General features: G+C 45.8%; 2 protein-coding genes across 4 annotated transcripts in view; both read right to left on the reverse strand.

Moving 5' to 3' along the window:
* The window catches only part of LOC136334176 (uncharacterized), a 399,355-nt gene that overhangs the window by 333,133 nt on the left and 49,602 nt on the right, over positions 1–16,620 (reverse strand). The window lies entirely within an intron of this gene.
* MCC (MCC regulator of WNT signaling pathway) overlaps positions 1–16,620 on the reverse strand; it is a 550,138-nt gene that overhangs the window by 104,532 nt on the left and 428,986 nt on the right. For all 3 annotated transcript variants that reach the window (XM_066274073.1, XM_066274074.1, XM_066274075.1), the window contains one exon: positions 10,327–10,469. In XM_066274073.1, coding sequence (XP_066130170.1) covers positions 10,327–10,469 — 143 coding nt within the window. The remainder of the gene's footprint in view (positions 1–10,326; positions 10,470–16,620) is intronic.

Here is a 16,620-nt window from a genome sequence, read left to right on the forward strand (position 1 = left end):
TCATTTTTGCTTTTGTCACTGCAGCTTTGATACGGTTTGTTTCTCATCAACAGTGAACTTGATCTTAAATATGGTGAAGGTGTAAGGGAGACAACATACTATCAGTTGCCATAAAACTCCTCCAGCGACTGGGAACCCCAGCTGCTGGCACCTCTTTAGGACCCCTCGCTCTAAGTTGCCCCAGCGCCCCCACAGAATTCCCAGCCACCACCACCCTACCCCAGCCTTTGTGATATAGAAGTCCTGGCAGTGGCTTCTGCAGAGCAAGGCTCCAACACATATGTTGGAAAGTTCAAGTTCATGTATGATCATTTTACTTATTTGACTCCTACTGATCATCCAAATGGGCTCTGCATTAAGATTTTAAAAAATACCAGGAGTTGCAGAGGATGTGAGGAAACCTCTGGAGGGACAAAAGGGGTGCACCCTGGCACTCTATGGAAAGCCATAAAAATCATTCTGTTCCTGTGACTCCAAGAAGTTACCCCAAGAAAGAGTTAGAGGCACATTTAGCAGGGTGACCTGCAGCCAGACCAGGCGGTGGCGTAGTGGATAGAGCGTTGGACTGGGATGTGGAGGACCCAGGTTCAAGACCCCGAGGTCGCCAGCTTGAGTGCAGGCTCATCTGTCTTGAGCAAAAAGCTCACCAGCTTGGACCCAAGATCGCTGGCTCAAGCAAGTAGTTACTCGGTCTGCTGAAGGCCCGTGGTCAAAGCACATATGAGAAAGCAATCAATGAACAACTAAGCAATCAATGATACAACTAACTTTGTATCTCTTTCTTTCTTTTGTCTTTCTTCTCTGTTTCTTTCCCAAAGAAAACAATGTTGCATTTTTAAGACTTATTTTAGCCAAGTCTTACTGGCTTGAGATTTGTTTTCATTTTTGCTTTTGTCACTTTGCAGTTTTGATACGGTTTGTTTCTCATCAACAGTGAACTTGATCTTAAAAACTGATGATTGATGCTTCTCATCTCTCTCCGTTCCTGTCTGTCTGTCCCTGTCTATCCCTCTCTCTGACTCTCTCTCTCTGTCCCTGTAAAAAAAAAACTTAGAGGGTGACCTGCAGCCTCCACTGCGCCACCAAGGCCCCGTCATCGGCCCCTCGGCCCCGGCCTGGTCTCGGGCCTCACCCCGACCAGTGCCCTGGAAGCTCACTAACCTCTGGGACAAACGGGCCCTTCTCAGAGTTGGATCACCCGCCTCAAGTTGAAAGTCTCTGTTTAGGCAGGCTCCCTCGAGCCCTCGAGAGCAGACAGGGCCCGAGCAAAGGGGGCCGGCCACCAGCCGGGAGAAGATGAGCTTCTGGCATCCAAATGGGGCCTGTAACATCTTTGCTACAAAACCATGTGCACAGTGACAGCTGGGGCTGTGTACACTAGCGAGGTCCCAGGCCTTGTTTCCACCGCAGACCAGTGCTGGGATCCAGCTGGTTCTCACCAGCTCAGTAGAACCGATACCTAATTCTAATTTTTTGTTGAGTTCGGTGAACCGGTTGTTAAAATGGCACTTGTAATCAGGGTTCTCTCTAAGGTGGGCGCCTGGGCGGCTGCCCAGTGTGGAAATCACAAATTTACATTCCTTACTCTTTCTTGATGGTCATCTGCACAGCAGCGTATTCTAAGCCCCTGTAGTGATGTTCATTCCGTCCACAGGTGAAAAAATTGCAAGTGAGGACACCAATCGAGAAGCAATATGAAATATCTTTAACAGTTCTATTGTTTTTTTGTCAGGTATTATTTAATATTTTAAAACTCTTTTTTATAACAATCTAGTTTTGTGTACCTCTTTCATTGTTCTTATTTAAGTAGTAAATGCATGAAGTAATAAACTACCTTTCAGTATATGGGTTTTTAATACTTAAAATGGTCACTAGGGCAGAGAACCAGTTGTTAAATGATTTGAGTCCCATCCCACCACTGCCACGGACTAACTAAACTGTCAGAGGTTTGTCTCAGAAGCTAGCACTCCTTTATAAAGCTAGTTTTAAGGAAAACCATGTCATGAGTTTCGAACAACCAAAGTGCATTCCAACCTGAGGAGACATGGCCTGTTTAGAAAACAAAGGCTGCTTGTTATGTCTCTGTAAAGGAGTTCACAAATGCAATAATTACAGGAGCTCATTTTGAACAAATGATCAGTGCCTTTTCATTTCTATTTTACACCACAAGCCTCTTCTGGGGACTGCACATTACTGAACAGGACTTGAGGAAATATTCCCACGTAACACTGAGTGAAGTGGAACAGGGACCTGTCCTACTCTCGAGTTTGGTTATGCTCCATGGAAAGTTCTGGAATGACTTTAGATGGCCTCCTCAATCACTCAGCCCTGTTACCATTTGCAGACAGGTCTTACTTGACCTGGCTCAGATCCCTGGGAGAAAGCACATAGCCGCTCAAAGAGCCCTCTGGTGAGTCAATGTCCCAAACTTCTGAGATTTCCCTGAGGTTGGCTCTCAGGGATGACCAACACAGAAAACCCCTTGGGAGAACTCAAGTTGCCTAATTAAAGTAAGGAGAAGAGAAAACGGATGACAGAGGACTGGCCTATTACATCAATGAGCCAGGTGTTATTTTCAGCCCTGTCTAACCTTTCCAACCTGTGGACTGGTTCTTCAGAGTTTAAGAATCGGATTACAAACAATCTGATTCTCATTGAAAATTCTTTGCTGGGGGATGCCTGACCAGTTGCCACCTCATTCCCAATGAAAAGCGAGTTTTCTCCCGACTGGCTGCCATGCTTTGTAAACACTCTCTCCACGTCTGCAGAAACCATTTTTGGAGGAGGCAGGGTTGTCTTTCCCTGCCCAGCCCCCCTTTTCCCCACTGGGAGTGGCTGCTTGACACTTTGGAACATTTTTCCTAAAGCCATTAAGCCTCATTGGCCATTAAGCCAGGAAAAAATCTGGCTTTAACGTTAAACATATTTCATAGCTACAGCCATGCCAAAGAACCGGGTTTCATGTGTAAATTCTTCCTTGGTCGTCCTCCAAAAAGTACTCCTAAGGAGGAGATCTCTATCTAAATGATCACACCAGCAAGCAAGGTATCATATGCTTCCTTTTATCCCTAAGAGTATAAATAGCTTAGCATCGCTAAATTCCAGATAAATAAGAATTTCTCACCTAAAACCAGAAGAGACCTCAAAATATTGGACCAGAACCCATCCCAGGCTGTGCAAAGAGCCATCGCTTGAGGGATTTTGTCCGTTTTACAAACAACTGCTCCTGACAAGCTTTGCTATTCCATTATTGGAGTTGGGGAAACAGCTTGCTGGAGAGTACATCGCACACGTGCTAACATGCGTGATGCAATGAGCCCATGTGCACACATCTGTGCTCTGCTCTGTTGTGACGCCCAGAACCATTTGATCTAAGAGGGTTGTTTCCGAGACAGAGTTCTGCAAAATCTTGATTAACAACATACACTGCTAGTAGCCAGGTGCTTGATGACACAGCTGCTCCCTAAATTCCCCCTTCAGCACTGGAGACCTCAAAGGACTGCAGTCAGCGCAGCGCACCAGCCACTGGCACGGCTCACTGTTTACGCGGCGGTGTGTCAAAGCAAAGCCACTGACAGAAACAGAGCAGCAACAACAAAAACAGCCGCTTAGCTGCACGGCCTTGGACAAGTGACCTACCCTCTCCAAACTCTGTAGTCCCAGCTTTAGAAATGAGATTTACAAGGCCTCCTTCAAGTTTGAGGATTAAACATGAGGGTGCTTGCAGATGCCTGACACAAAGCGTGCGAGCAAAGCATGTTATCTATTATATCCAACTAGAACTCTTAGCCAAATTGAGAAAATAAAAATCCCAAGCCACAATTTCTAACTTTTTCCATTTATTTACCTTTATTTTCCAAACAATTGTGTGACCAGATTTGAAGAGGTAATGCAATTTATTTTATGATGCACTGTGACCTGCCTGACTGGAGGTGGCACAGTGGAGAGTGCGTCGACCTGGGACACTGAGGTCCCAGGTACGAAACCCCAAGGTCGCTGCTTAAGTGTGGGGTCATTGGCTTGAGCAAGAGGTCACTGGCTTGGCCTGAGACCTCTGGTCAAAGTACATATGAGAAACAATCAATGAACAACTAATGTGCCACAACTACGAGGTGATGCTTCTTCTCTCTCTCCTTCCTGTCTGCTTGCCTGTCTCTCTTTGTCTTAAAAAAATAAAAGTGCAGTGTGACCTCACTGGGACCTTTGTCTTTTATATGACTGCTCAGGTGAGTCAAAGCACTTTCTAATTGCTGGCTTACTCCTCCCGGCCCTGAGGACACGCCCAGGAGCCAGCTTACTGAAGGGGCAGCCTTGGCTCTGAGAGCTGTGGTTTAAAAACAAAAGGAAAGTGCTTTTTTAATGAAGGGAATATGTTGGACTTACTCCTGTTACCTTAAATGGAGATCAGCAGATACACAGCAGCATATTTTGCATATAAAATCCAGCTCAGAGAAACCTCTGGGTTGCTAATGCATGTTTGCAGATATAGCAACCATAATGAAATGGCTGCTTTGTAATGATTTCCTATAATGGTGTTTATATATGGAAGCTTTTTTCCCTATTGAAGCAATTTAATTGGGAAATGGCAGAGGAATAAGAGGAGGCGAACGTCCAGTTCCGATGAACATGCGCAGGGACTGCACTCTGCTGCAGCCTTAATGAGCCTCCTCGCTGTCCCCAGGGCCTCCCTCCTCGGGGACCTGGCAGGTGTGGGCCCCGTGCCCACAGCACTCTTCCCGCCTCCTGCTCTTTGTCCGCATTGTCCCTTGGTTTAAATGTATCATAAACGCAACTCATTCCCCAACGCTCCCATCTCAGGGTGTCATGGGGGGCTCCGTCCACCTTGTGCTGTGGTCCTTACCCCACTGTTGGTTATTCCCTGTTTCCTTTCCTACTTTTCCCAAAGAATAGTGAGCTCCAAGATGGAATCTGCTGCTACTGAAATATTTGGGTGTCTATACTATCTATGTGCGGGCACTGTTACATTGCTGAACAGGAGAGTTGTCCGCAAAGAGCCTGCAATCTAGCAAGAGACTGAAAAGACTGGTAATAGGGAATGAAATAAATGCAAACACGCGACATCACCAGGCAGTGCAAAGCGCTATGCAGACAATGCAGGGAAGGGGAGAGTGTGACCGAGAGTGGGACAGTAAGTGGACGCTGTCATACCCAGAGAGGGTCGGGGGCAGCTCCCACGAGAAGGCAGCTGGCTGACTGTGGGAGAAAGCCGGGGCGGGGGTGGGCAGCAGGGAAGAGCCGACAGGCAGAGGAACAGAGAATGCACAGGCCCTGAAGCCAGGGAAGCTGGCCAGTGAGGGGCTCAGTGAGGGGCCAGTGAGGGGGTTGTAAGAGGGCCAGCGAGGAGGTCAGCCAGGCCGACGCTCTACCGCTGAGCCAATCGGCCAGGGCCAAGGTCAGAGCTGAAAGAAAAACAGGTAGAGCTGGGGAGAATGAGGTTTGGTGGGGGATACTCGGGCTCTGCGGGCCTTGCGGGCCATGGTAAGAGGCCAGCTGTCACTCTACTGTGAGGGCGGGAGTACGGCAGTGCAGCCATCTGAGGGCAGATCCTGTCTCCTCCCCCCAGTCCCTAGCACGGTTCCCCGTGAGTTTCAGAGTAAATGAGTTAAAAGGCCGCTGACTGTGAGCAGAGAACACACACAGGCACTGGGCAGACAGCCTTTCTGCTCTCCAGGAGCTCTGATCCCGCCATTAGCTGCAATGACCATGCGTTTTTTTAACAAGGGAAAGGACGGAAAGAAGTGTGGATCCTGAACTACGGATGCTCTGGGAAGTCCCACAGTAAAGACATCCAGCTGTGAAAGAGCCTTTATCCCTCCTCTTCCCAACCTTAGTTGATTAAGAAACTTTGTTGGGGTGTGGGTCACTTATTTGACTTCATAAACTATATATAATTTCAGAGATACGAATGGAGGATCAGTGCAGAAACATCTCTGTAGTGATCGGGACCTTTGCTTCTTGCACTTGTCTGTCTGCCTGTGGCTGGAAGACAGAGTCCAGAGACTCAGGCCACTGGGGTTAGAGATTATGAAGCTGGTATAGCAGCATATAGGACCTGGGCACACAGCAGGGCTCAGGGTCTGGGTTCAGGTTTGGTTCAAGTTGGAGGGAGGCAGTTTGGGCCTGAAGTCAAGACCCCAGGCCTGTGGAGGCGTCCTCACTCCTCACTCATTTCTATCTGGCTCAGTTGGTACCAGCTCTCATGACTGTGATGTAGCTAAATCCATCTCATTTGGCTTTAGTAGCAATCCAGCCTGCAGAGCCCTTCTTCCTATTAGAGCCTTCTCTGACCCACCTGTGTCTGGAAACCACTCTCATTCCCTGCTTATAGCTTTGCCTGGTCTGACTACTGGATACATTGGTTGATTGCTTACTAGTTCACTCAAAGAGGTATCTCTGAACACATACTATGTGGCAGGCCCTGCAGTAGGGCTCTGGAGATATACTGCAGGGGTCTCAAACTCAACTCAGCATGTGGGCCGCAGAGCAAGATCACAGCCGTTTGGCGGGCCGCACTAGGTCTACAAAAGGCAACTGTTACGCAACACTTTTCTCACTGCAGTTGAAAACAAAAAAAAATCAGTACAACAAGCACAATCGTACATGCAGTTTACTCAGTGTCACAAAATGACCAGAAACTGTAGTTTGCATCACAACTGCTGTTAACTAAGCTAATATCTAGCTAGGATGCTAGAGAAATGAAAAATACAAGTAGGCCCCTAGGCTTACTTAATTTTATCCAAAATATTTTGAACTTTTGTGGATTAGTCTGCGGGCCACACAAAATTGTTTGGCAGGCCGCATGTGGCCCGCGGGCCGCGAGTTTGAGACCCCTGCACTAGTAGATAAGACAAGCATGCCTCTGCGTAGCGGAGTTTAGTGGGAGGGTCAGTCAAGCAAAGAAATACAACTATATCATTTAACATTTCAATGTGATGTAGGAAGTAATCAAATGGGGCAGCAACAGAGTCAGCAAGACAGAGTGAGCATGGGGACCTGCAAAGACTGCTGCTCATGAGATGCTTTGGAAGGAGTGCATTTAAACCCAGACCAAAATGACGAGAGGACCATTCCTACCCAATGAGTTCCTGCTGAATCTCCTCATCAGCTGGTGAGCCCAAGGCTTAGGCTCCAGGCTCTTCACTTTTCATTCTACACTTAGACTCCCATTGCTTCAGGAAGTATCTGTAGATAATCTGATGTCTCCTACCTGCTTTTCTTCAGCCCACACCTCCTCTCCTGGCTTTGTATGTATACCAACTGCCTTCCCAAACATCTCCCTATGTCTTCAACTTATGTCCAAACAAAACACAATCTCCACCGCACACCGTCCTCCTCCCAAACACAACAAAACAAAATTGAGAGCAGACGCACCTGGTCCCTTTTCCTATACTCCAACATCGGTGAGTGTGCCCACGGCTCATCCATTGCGCAGTCCAGACATGTACGGAGCATCTCCACACACGCGCCTCCTCCTCTACCCTGTTCCCAATCCTTCAGCCAGGTCTCGCCATTTTATACCTTTTCTACACTCATCTGCTTTCCTATATCTGGACTGCCACCACCCTAAATCCCAGCAACAATTTTTCCCACCTATACTTTTCCCCACAGCAGATTAGAAAATGTATATTTATTGTTCTTTTAAACTGAATTTACTGGGGTGATAGTGGTTAGCATGATACAGGCTTCAGGTGCCCAATTCCACAGCACCTCTCTATACTCTGTGCTGTGTCTTCACGCCCCCAGCACAGTCAAGTCTTCGTCCGTCACCATTTATCCCCACCCACACCCTCTTCTACCAGTACCAGGCCTTCTCCATCCTTGACTAAATTTATTACTGGGCATTTTATTCTTTTTGAAGCAATTGTGAATGGGATTTTTTTTCTTTTCTTTTCTTTTGAGAGCGAGACAGAGACAGGCAGGAAAGGAGAGAGATGAGAAGCATAAACTTGTAGTTGTGGCACTTTAGTTGTTCATTGATTGCTTTCTCATATGTGCCTTGACCAGGGTGGGGGGGGGGCTCCAGCTGAGCCAATGACCCCTTGCTCAAGCCGGCGTCCTAAGGGTTTTGAACCAGGGTCATCAGCATCCCACGTCAACAGTCTATCCACTGTGCCACCGCCTGGTCAGATAGGATTGTTTTCTTAGTTTTCCTTAGTGATTGATTATTGGTATATAAAAATGTAAATGATTTCTGGCTGTTTATTTTGTATCCTGCTATTTTACTGAATTCATTTATCAGTTCTAGTAGTTTTCTGGTGGAATCTTTAGGGTTCTCTATATACAGTATTATGTCATCTGTAAATGATGACAGTTCTTCCTTTCAAATATGGATACCTTTTATTTCTTCTTCTTGTGTGATTACTGTGCCTATGACTTCCAGTACCATACTGAATATGAGTAGTGAGAGTGGACATCCCTGTCTTGTTCCTGATCTTAAGGGAACTGCTTGTAGATTTTGCCCATTGAGTATGATGTTGGCTGTGGGTTTGTCATATATGGCCTTTATTATGTTGAAGTGTGTTCCCTCTAGTCCCACTTCATTGAGAGTTTTTACCATAAATGGGTGCTGGATTTTATCAAATGCTTTTTTGCATCTATTGATACGGTCATGTCCACCTACACTTTTTCAATGCTTTCCTAGTTGGCTTCCCCCATTCACTTTTTTTTTTCCTTTGAGAGGGAGAGAAAAAGAGGGAGGAGGGATAGAGAGGGAAGAGGGAGGAGGGAGAGAAGAGGAGGAGAGAAATGAGAAACATCAACTTATAGTTGTGTCACTTTAGTTGTTCATTGATTGTTTCTTATACGTGCCTTGATTGGGGGGGGGGGCTCCAGCCAAGTCATTGACTCCCATGCTCAAGTCAGTGACCTTGGGGTTTTGAATCTGGGACTTCAGCATCCCAGGTTGATGCTCTATCCACTGCACCACTACCAGTCAAGCCCCCATTCATTCTTGATCCACTGATTCTTTCTCCTCGTTCATACTGATTGATGCAAAATGCAAATCTGATTGTCTTTTCCCTTCCTTCCCACTATTAAAATCTTTCAGTTGGCGCTCCCGGATCTTTGAATAAAGATCAAACCTTTTGCCCTTCATACACTATAATCCTTTTACACCTTTAGGAATATATCTGTCCCTACCCCCTAAATGTCATCTCCTCTTTTACCTGCTTAATTCCTACTTATTTGCCAGATTTCAGTTCAAATGACACTTCCCAAAGGGAGCTTTCCTGGAGATCCTAAATTGAATCAAATTCCTTCAATACACTCTCATGGTACTATGTTCTGTAATGTTGTAGCACTTATATAGGTTTATAATGAAACATAAATGTGTGATATTTGATTCAAGTCTCTCTCTTCAATGAAATGTTTAGTTCTATGAAAATTACACTACACTTACTCTTCCTTCTCCCAGTTCTTCAATGTTCCCTACATGTGAACATTTCCTAAGACATCAGTCTCCTCCCTGTTTAGACTCCACACCCTTTTGACCACAGGGAGCTCCTTACTTTGTAACTTCAAAGCCTTTATCCTCAACCTCAAACTCTCCAAAGAGCTAGTTAGGCATCTCCAAGTAGACTGGTGGTTTTGCAACATTTGGACCACAACCCACATTTGGAACATTTCATTTGGCAACTTACTATTTACACATGTAATAAATAATTTTCATGAAACAATACCGTCATTCTATTTTTTCCTATTTGATTTCATTTAAAAAATATTTTATTTTTCATATAATTTCAAGAGCCACTAATAGGTCATGATCTGCAGTTTAAAACACACCATACGAACACATTGTACCAGATATTTCCACACGGACATTTTTCTACAACCTTAAACATATCTGTTTTCCAGCTCATTTCTCAACCAAACTTCCTTCTAAGGAATATGATCATTCTTTTAGTCTCAGGATTAACATGGTAGAATCATTCTGGTTTCCTCCTTACCCAATAGTTACTACTGCTTCTTCCATTGCAATATGCCTCCACCCATTCTGTCCTTGCTGTCATAGTTCAGATTTTACTATAACTTAAAGCACTTCAGTAGCCTTCGTAACTGGCTCCCTATTTCCTGATTTTTCAAACAGAAGTGACAAGTTTGAATCACAAATATCAGGGCAGAAAGTTAATTCAGCTCTTGTTCCATTTTAACCAACAAAGTAGTAGGTAAGGGACTGAAATGAATACGCCTCCATCTACTGACCAAACTCCTTGACTAATTAGATTTTAGTTTAGGCTCCCTCACGTTTCTATAAATTCCTGTCATAGAAACCAGACTCTGGCTTGTGGTAACGGCAGGCAGACTCACCCATGTCGGCCGTGACCATCGTGGACTGGTTTTCAGGGATGGAGACAGAGGTCTGGTCTTGGTCCATGCTTCGGGAGTCCTCGTTGACCTCCTGTTGACTCCGGCTGAGTTCTGATCGCAGCTCTGAGTACTCATCTTCCTCCCTGAGCAAAAAGGAGAGTTGCCCACCACTTAACAGAGATTTGAGACAAATCCCTAGGGAATGTGTCTTTTAAGGACAAGATAAAAGACATTCGGAGAGAAGACAGGTTTCCACCCCACCCCTTAGGCCACTTGGACCGGGGTTCCTTCAGGTCTAACAGAGAGTCACATCCATGGTCAGCGTGTATACACACCCATATACCTATCAAGTTCCTCTCTCAGCCCACTGGGAACTTTCCCCTTTAGTGATTTCCTGAAATTAGATGTCTTCATCTCATCAAATTCCAACACAAAAAAGAACAAAGACTACTCACACTGACGCTACAGTGAGCAAAATAATTCAAGTGAACAGAAACGGCACGTTCTGTCGCCTGGAGGTCCCACTGGTGGGCCTTCTTCCTGGCGGAGGACACAGGAGGTCCTGGGAACAGAGCTACTAGAAAGCCAGCCCCTCATCTGTGCAGAGCAAAATGGATGCTTTGAGAGAGATATGGATCAGCATGTCTAAAAAATATCACAATTACCCCCAAAGCAAGGTAGAGATAGGAAAATAGGAGTGAGGAGAAAAATGGCAACAGTGAGAGAGATTACCACAGGATGGTCTATTTCCTTCAATTTGCATTTGCTAACAGGAAGAAGGTGTTTAAATGCAGCTATGTTTCATTAGTACAAGAATGCCCGCCCCTTCTATGACCTGCATGGATCCCTTACCTTTGGTTTATGAATTAATTATGAACAAGCTAAAACTAAAAATTGCATGTGTTTTCAAAACACACCCATACTTCCTCCCCTCACTACCATCATCACACACACACACTGGACAAAGACAGAGTAAAATTAACTCTCTTTGCAGCATTTATTTTGCAAGTCAGCTAGAAAAAATTGTCAGTGGATTTAATTATGAGAGTGGAAAGACCACAGGTGTGTCTCCTCAGCCCCAGGGGAAGGATGTTTGTGAAGAAAACTAGGAAGAGAAAAAATCCTCTTAGCCTGTGCGTGTGTGTGTAAGGCCAGTGGCCACTGCCATGGCCAGGCAGGTTCACACTGGATTCGGGCAGATGGTAAAGGAACTGCGGAGCCAGAAAATGGTAGGCTGTTCCATTTATTAAAGTCTCCTAACGATGGACAAGCAAAAAGGCAGGGAAGACCGCTTCCCTTTCTCCTTTGGGACTCACATGAACACAAAGGCCCCTACCAGCCTCAGCAGTCCCCAGCCAAACAGACAGGGCGAATATCTCAGGGCTCCCAAAACCCTCAGATCTCTCTCTCTCTCCAGACTCTCCAGCAAAAACCCTTTCTCCAGCAAACAATGGCCCCTCCCAAGCAGGAAGGCAATCTGCAATTTGTAATCTGCCACCCGAGGGCAAGCACCACAGCCTTCCACAGATACACAGGCAGACGTGCACGCACACATACACACACACACACACACACACACACACACACCACACACCACTGCCTGTCAGGCAAATGAGTTGTAAAATCTGTATTTTCTGGTTTTGTTCACTTTTTTTGTTAAAGGTGGCGCTGCCTGTTGCCCAGGTGATATTAATGTCCTTCTTACTTGGGATGGGCTTGGTTATGCTAATGTGTGCTGGAGGAAGGGGTTGTCCCGGGGAAAAGTTTTAAAAGGAGGAGCTAGGAGGCCATTTTAGGGAAGAGTGGCCACGTTCTTGTAGAGAGGAGGAGCCCATGTTGTAGCAGGGTAGAGAAAGGCCACGTGGATGAGAGGAGGCATCCAAAATGGAGTCAAAGAGGTGGGAGCCTTTGATTCTAGGAAAACTTGGATGAGTCAGTGGCTTCAGGAACCCTGAATGGAAAGGGAAGTGTTTCCCACTGTGTGTATTTTCTTGCCCGCCAGGTACGAGCTAGGATGAAAGGAAAATGGACACCAGCTTTTGGCTCAATTGTTTCTTTATGATCGATCTGAATCAAACCCTAACCTGTGTTGGCAGGCGGCTGTGATGGTGCCCGCGAATACTGGCTCTACACTGCTCAATGCAAAATAGAGCAAACCTAAACACACTTGTTTACCCAACATATATATGGGGAGGGGAGTGCAAAAGCAGGTTTATAGTTGTTCATATGAGAAATTGTCATGGAGACAATGACTGCTCAGAGACCACGTGGTGTGCACCGAGGGACCTAGGGGAGACCACCTCACTATCCTCTATACAGGTTTCATGAGAGGCCCCAACCCCTAGTCCTACAGGTATTTATTGATACACACAAAATAGGAGTAGGGACAAGAATGAGGAAGTCAGGAAGGGAAACTTCTTTAGCACAGATAAAAGGGCAAGGGAGTAGCTCAAATGTCCCCACCTATTGATTAATCAGAATTGCTAATTCTATTCCTATTGGCTGCATCAGCACAGTACTGTGTTCAGTACTTTTGTCAGTAAAGCCATTGTGGCCTTTGCCTCAGGGCACTGAATTCTGTCCCTGTTCTAAGTTTCTATTCAGGGCCTCAACAGGAAATACAATAATTAGTAAATAATAATAATACAACAATAAACTCTGTTTCACACACTCACAACTGTAAACCTACTTTTGCCCCCACTGTGTGTGTGTGTGTGTGTGGTCTCCAGTCTTGGGTTTTGGGTAGACCAAGTTGGTGAGTGGTGATCTCGGGAACTTGGAGAAGCGGGAACTGCCATTTTAAGCTGGGGAGACACAGCTGTAAATTAGAGAAATGTGAAGATCTCTTCAGACTTCTTGGTTCTCTTAAGAAATCAACAACCTCCCACGGAAGGAATTCAGCTGAGCCCCTGCTTTGTAAGTTATTTCTAATAAAAGCCACCCAGATCTGGGTGGACTTAAACAGATATGTTGGGCAGATAAAATATATTATGCTCACTTTGTTAAAGACGGCGCTGTCCACGAGGAGGCCGTTGCCCAGGTGATATTAATGTGTGTCTTTGTGGGCAGTTAGAATCCTTGTAGCCTGGGGCTTGGTTTTGGGATTAAGCCTTTCCTACCCTTTTTGATGTGGGGTGGTACAATCCAATCATGCCTCAGAGAAGTGACTCTACTAGAGACTTCCCTATTTTGTATATTGGATTAGAGGTTGTGAAGCTACAATATAAAATGGGGGCAGAACAGAGTTTGCGCTCTTGGTTCCTAAGGTTATCATTAGAGGAGAGAGCAGAGCAGAGAGCAGAAGGAGGCCACGTGGAGTAGGCCAGGAGAAGCAGCCAAGATGGCGGAGTGCTGAGTGAAAGGCCAGTTTGTGCAGTTTGACGCTGGAGAAGGAAGGAGATGGGGAACTGAGGAGAATAAGGCTGGTGAGCTAGAAACCTTTGATTCTAGGAAACTCGGATAAGTCAGTGGCTTTGTGAGCACTGAATGTGAGTGGGTTCTGGAGCCCAGTGTGTAGTTTTTTACTTGCCCGCCGGGTGCAAGCTAGGATTAAAGACTATGGCCCACCAGTTTGTGGCTCCGTTGTTTCTTTACCGACTGTTCGAATCCAATGCGAACCTGCATGAGACTGGCTGCTGTGATAGTGGGCCTGGCCCTGGCTTCTGGCTCTACAAGATATAAAGCCCCCAGACATGCCAAATGTGAAACAGAATGGGTGCCCCCCCAAAAAACACAGGTTACTGTTCTATGATGAAGTTAACTGTTAGATATCTGTAAAGCTAACAATAATTAGGTTTAGGAAATAAAACAATGAAACAGTACTCTTCAGAGTCACCTTTTTTTGGTCGAGGATAACTGTGTCCAGATACATCAACTCTGCTTTCAATCAGCATGAAACTTCTGATTTCCAGGAACAGGAGACTTTGTATATGCTGAATAAATGACCTTTGTCGCATGGCCAATGTGATCCGCTTCAGCTTGGCTGAGGCTGTTTTACAGCTAAGAAAACCAGATAAATGCTCTAGCAGCTCTAGCTATAAATGGCATTTGCAAAGTCTTTAAAAGCCACCTTTAAACCCTCCTCACTTGGCAGGTTCCAGAACGCACAGTGCCTGCCAAATGTTCTGCGTTGTAAGGAATTACTTCTGGAGATGATTAGGATGAACGTTATAAAGAAGCGCATAGGGAAGGGGTGAGAGGAGAAAGTGTTGCTTGCAGGGAATACTCCTTACTGAGGTTGGAGCACAGTCTGAGAATTATACCACACTAGAAATGTCACCTGAGCCGGAAGGCTTTCAGTGTCACGAAATGCAAACTAAGGATCCTCATTCAATGTGTCTCAGCACCAAACCAGGGAGAGGAAAGCAAAGACCAGATGGATGCTCTCTTTAGGGAACCAAATATGTTCACAACTAATGCTGACCTCAGAAGGCTGCTGTGTTGGATATGGGAGCAGTGTGTGGGGCTGCAGTGACCAGGGAAGACTTAGTGGCTGGAACAGCAATCAAGATTTGTCTCAAGGCAAGTAGATTTCAGATGTGCCACGAAGGTAGAAGGGCACATGCAAAAGCTCAGGGGAGCCAGTGTTGGTGAATGTGTGGAGGCTGGGAGAGGATTTAGTGGTTTGGTGCAGCTGAAACCAAAACGGGGTGCAGTATGGAATCGTGAGGCTGGAGGGCACTCAGGCCACTTGCTGAGGGGACAATTTGGGTCACAAGAAGAATTTATTGTAGTAAAGGAGGCAGATGTTTAGGGTTAGATGGCAGAAATAAAGGTCACATGTGTGAGGTCTGGAGTTCAGGGAAAGAGTGACTGTTGCTGAGACCTTGACGGAAACGGGGGGGGGGGGGCAGAGGCTCTGTACTCTCGCCCCATGGGAGGGGCCGAGCACAGGCGATCTCCGGTTAGGCTCCTCCTTCTGGTGATCACAGTGAGCATTACAGCACCAAAAAAGTAACCTTGTGAAGTTCAGGCAGGGTTCTGCATCACAAAGAACGAGGGACAGAAAGGTTAAACCAAGCCTGAATATTAGAAAGGTAGGGCAACCCTCCCGTTTCTCACTCTGATTTTGGTAAAAGGAAATCGGGAGCTGCAGATCCTAATCTCCTAAACATCACCATTGGCACCGTTCCTGAAAGGAGGCTGGAACTTGGGCCTGGGAAATGACCAGCTCTCTGGGCGCCTGTGAACGGACAGGCACAGTGGGACTGCAGCACATGGAGGAGCTGATGCAGGGGCCCCTCTCTGCCGGAGCGCTGAGGAGAGCTGGCCCTTCGAGAGCAACGGAGCTGGAAGTCGAAAGCACTCCCCTGGCCCACGGCAGCTGCACAGGGAAACACGTGAGGCGGGTCCTCAGGCTGGTAAAGCTGTCTGCTAACACACAGCAGCAGCACCTCAAAGTGCCTTTATTGTTCCCTTACTTCTCTTGTGTATGAGCAACTCTTGGTGAGTATTAACTTCTTTGGAGGAAAAATGACTTCCAAAAGAACACCAACTATTAGCGCGGTGAAGAAAAGGAAGAAAATGTGAAAAGGTCCAAGAAGTAATCACATGAACCTTAACAAGCTTGGATAAACTGATAAATGTTGATAAGGAGACACTCATGTGGTAGTTTCATGATGATGAAGTTATGAAGTTCTTAGGTGTTTATGGAATATAAAGGATCATCTCACAATATTCTAAATGTACGTTATTTCATTCACTTGGAAGCATTCGTGAAGTGTTTCCTAGTTGCTTTATGTAGAGTTGCAATAATTGGTGCTTGCTTCTAGCTTAAACAACAAAACCATAACAAAAGCTCCTAAGAAGGAGTGAATTAGGTTGTATACACGGCTAGATAACTAGCTGTGGCAGGAAAGTCAGTCTGGCAAGCTGGAAGGGATCTTAGGGGCCATTTATCTAGGCCAGTGGTCCCCAACCTTTTTTGGGCCACGGACCAGTTTAATGTCAGAAAATATTTTCACGGACCGGCCTTTAGGGTGGGACGGATAAATGTATCACGTGACCGAGACAAGCGTCAAGAGTGAGTCTTAGATGGATGTAACAGAGGGAATCTGGTCATTTTAAAAAAATAAAACATCTTTCAGACTTAAATATAAATAAAACGAAAATAATGTAAGTTATTTATTCTTTCTCTGTGGACCGGTACCAAATAGCCCACGGACCAGTACCGGTCCACGGCCTGGGGACTAGGACCACTGATCTAAGCTACAACCAATGCCTTTATTTTACAGATAGGACAACTGAAGCTTCGAGAGGCTAAGCAACTTAACCAAGATTATGCAACTAGTTAGT

Source organism: Saccopteryx bilineata, chromosome 4, assembly GCF_036850765.1.
Source record: "Saccopteryx bilineata isolate mSacBil1 chromosome 4, mSacBil1_pri_phased_curated, whole genome shotgun sequence".
Taxonomy (NCBI): Eukaryota; Metazoa; Chordata; class Mammalia; order Chiroptera; family Emballonuridae; genus Saccopteryx; species Saccopteryx bilineata.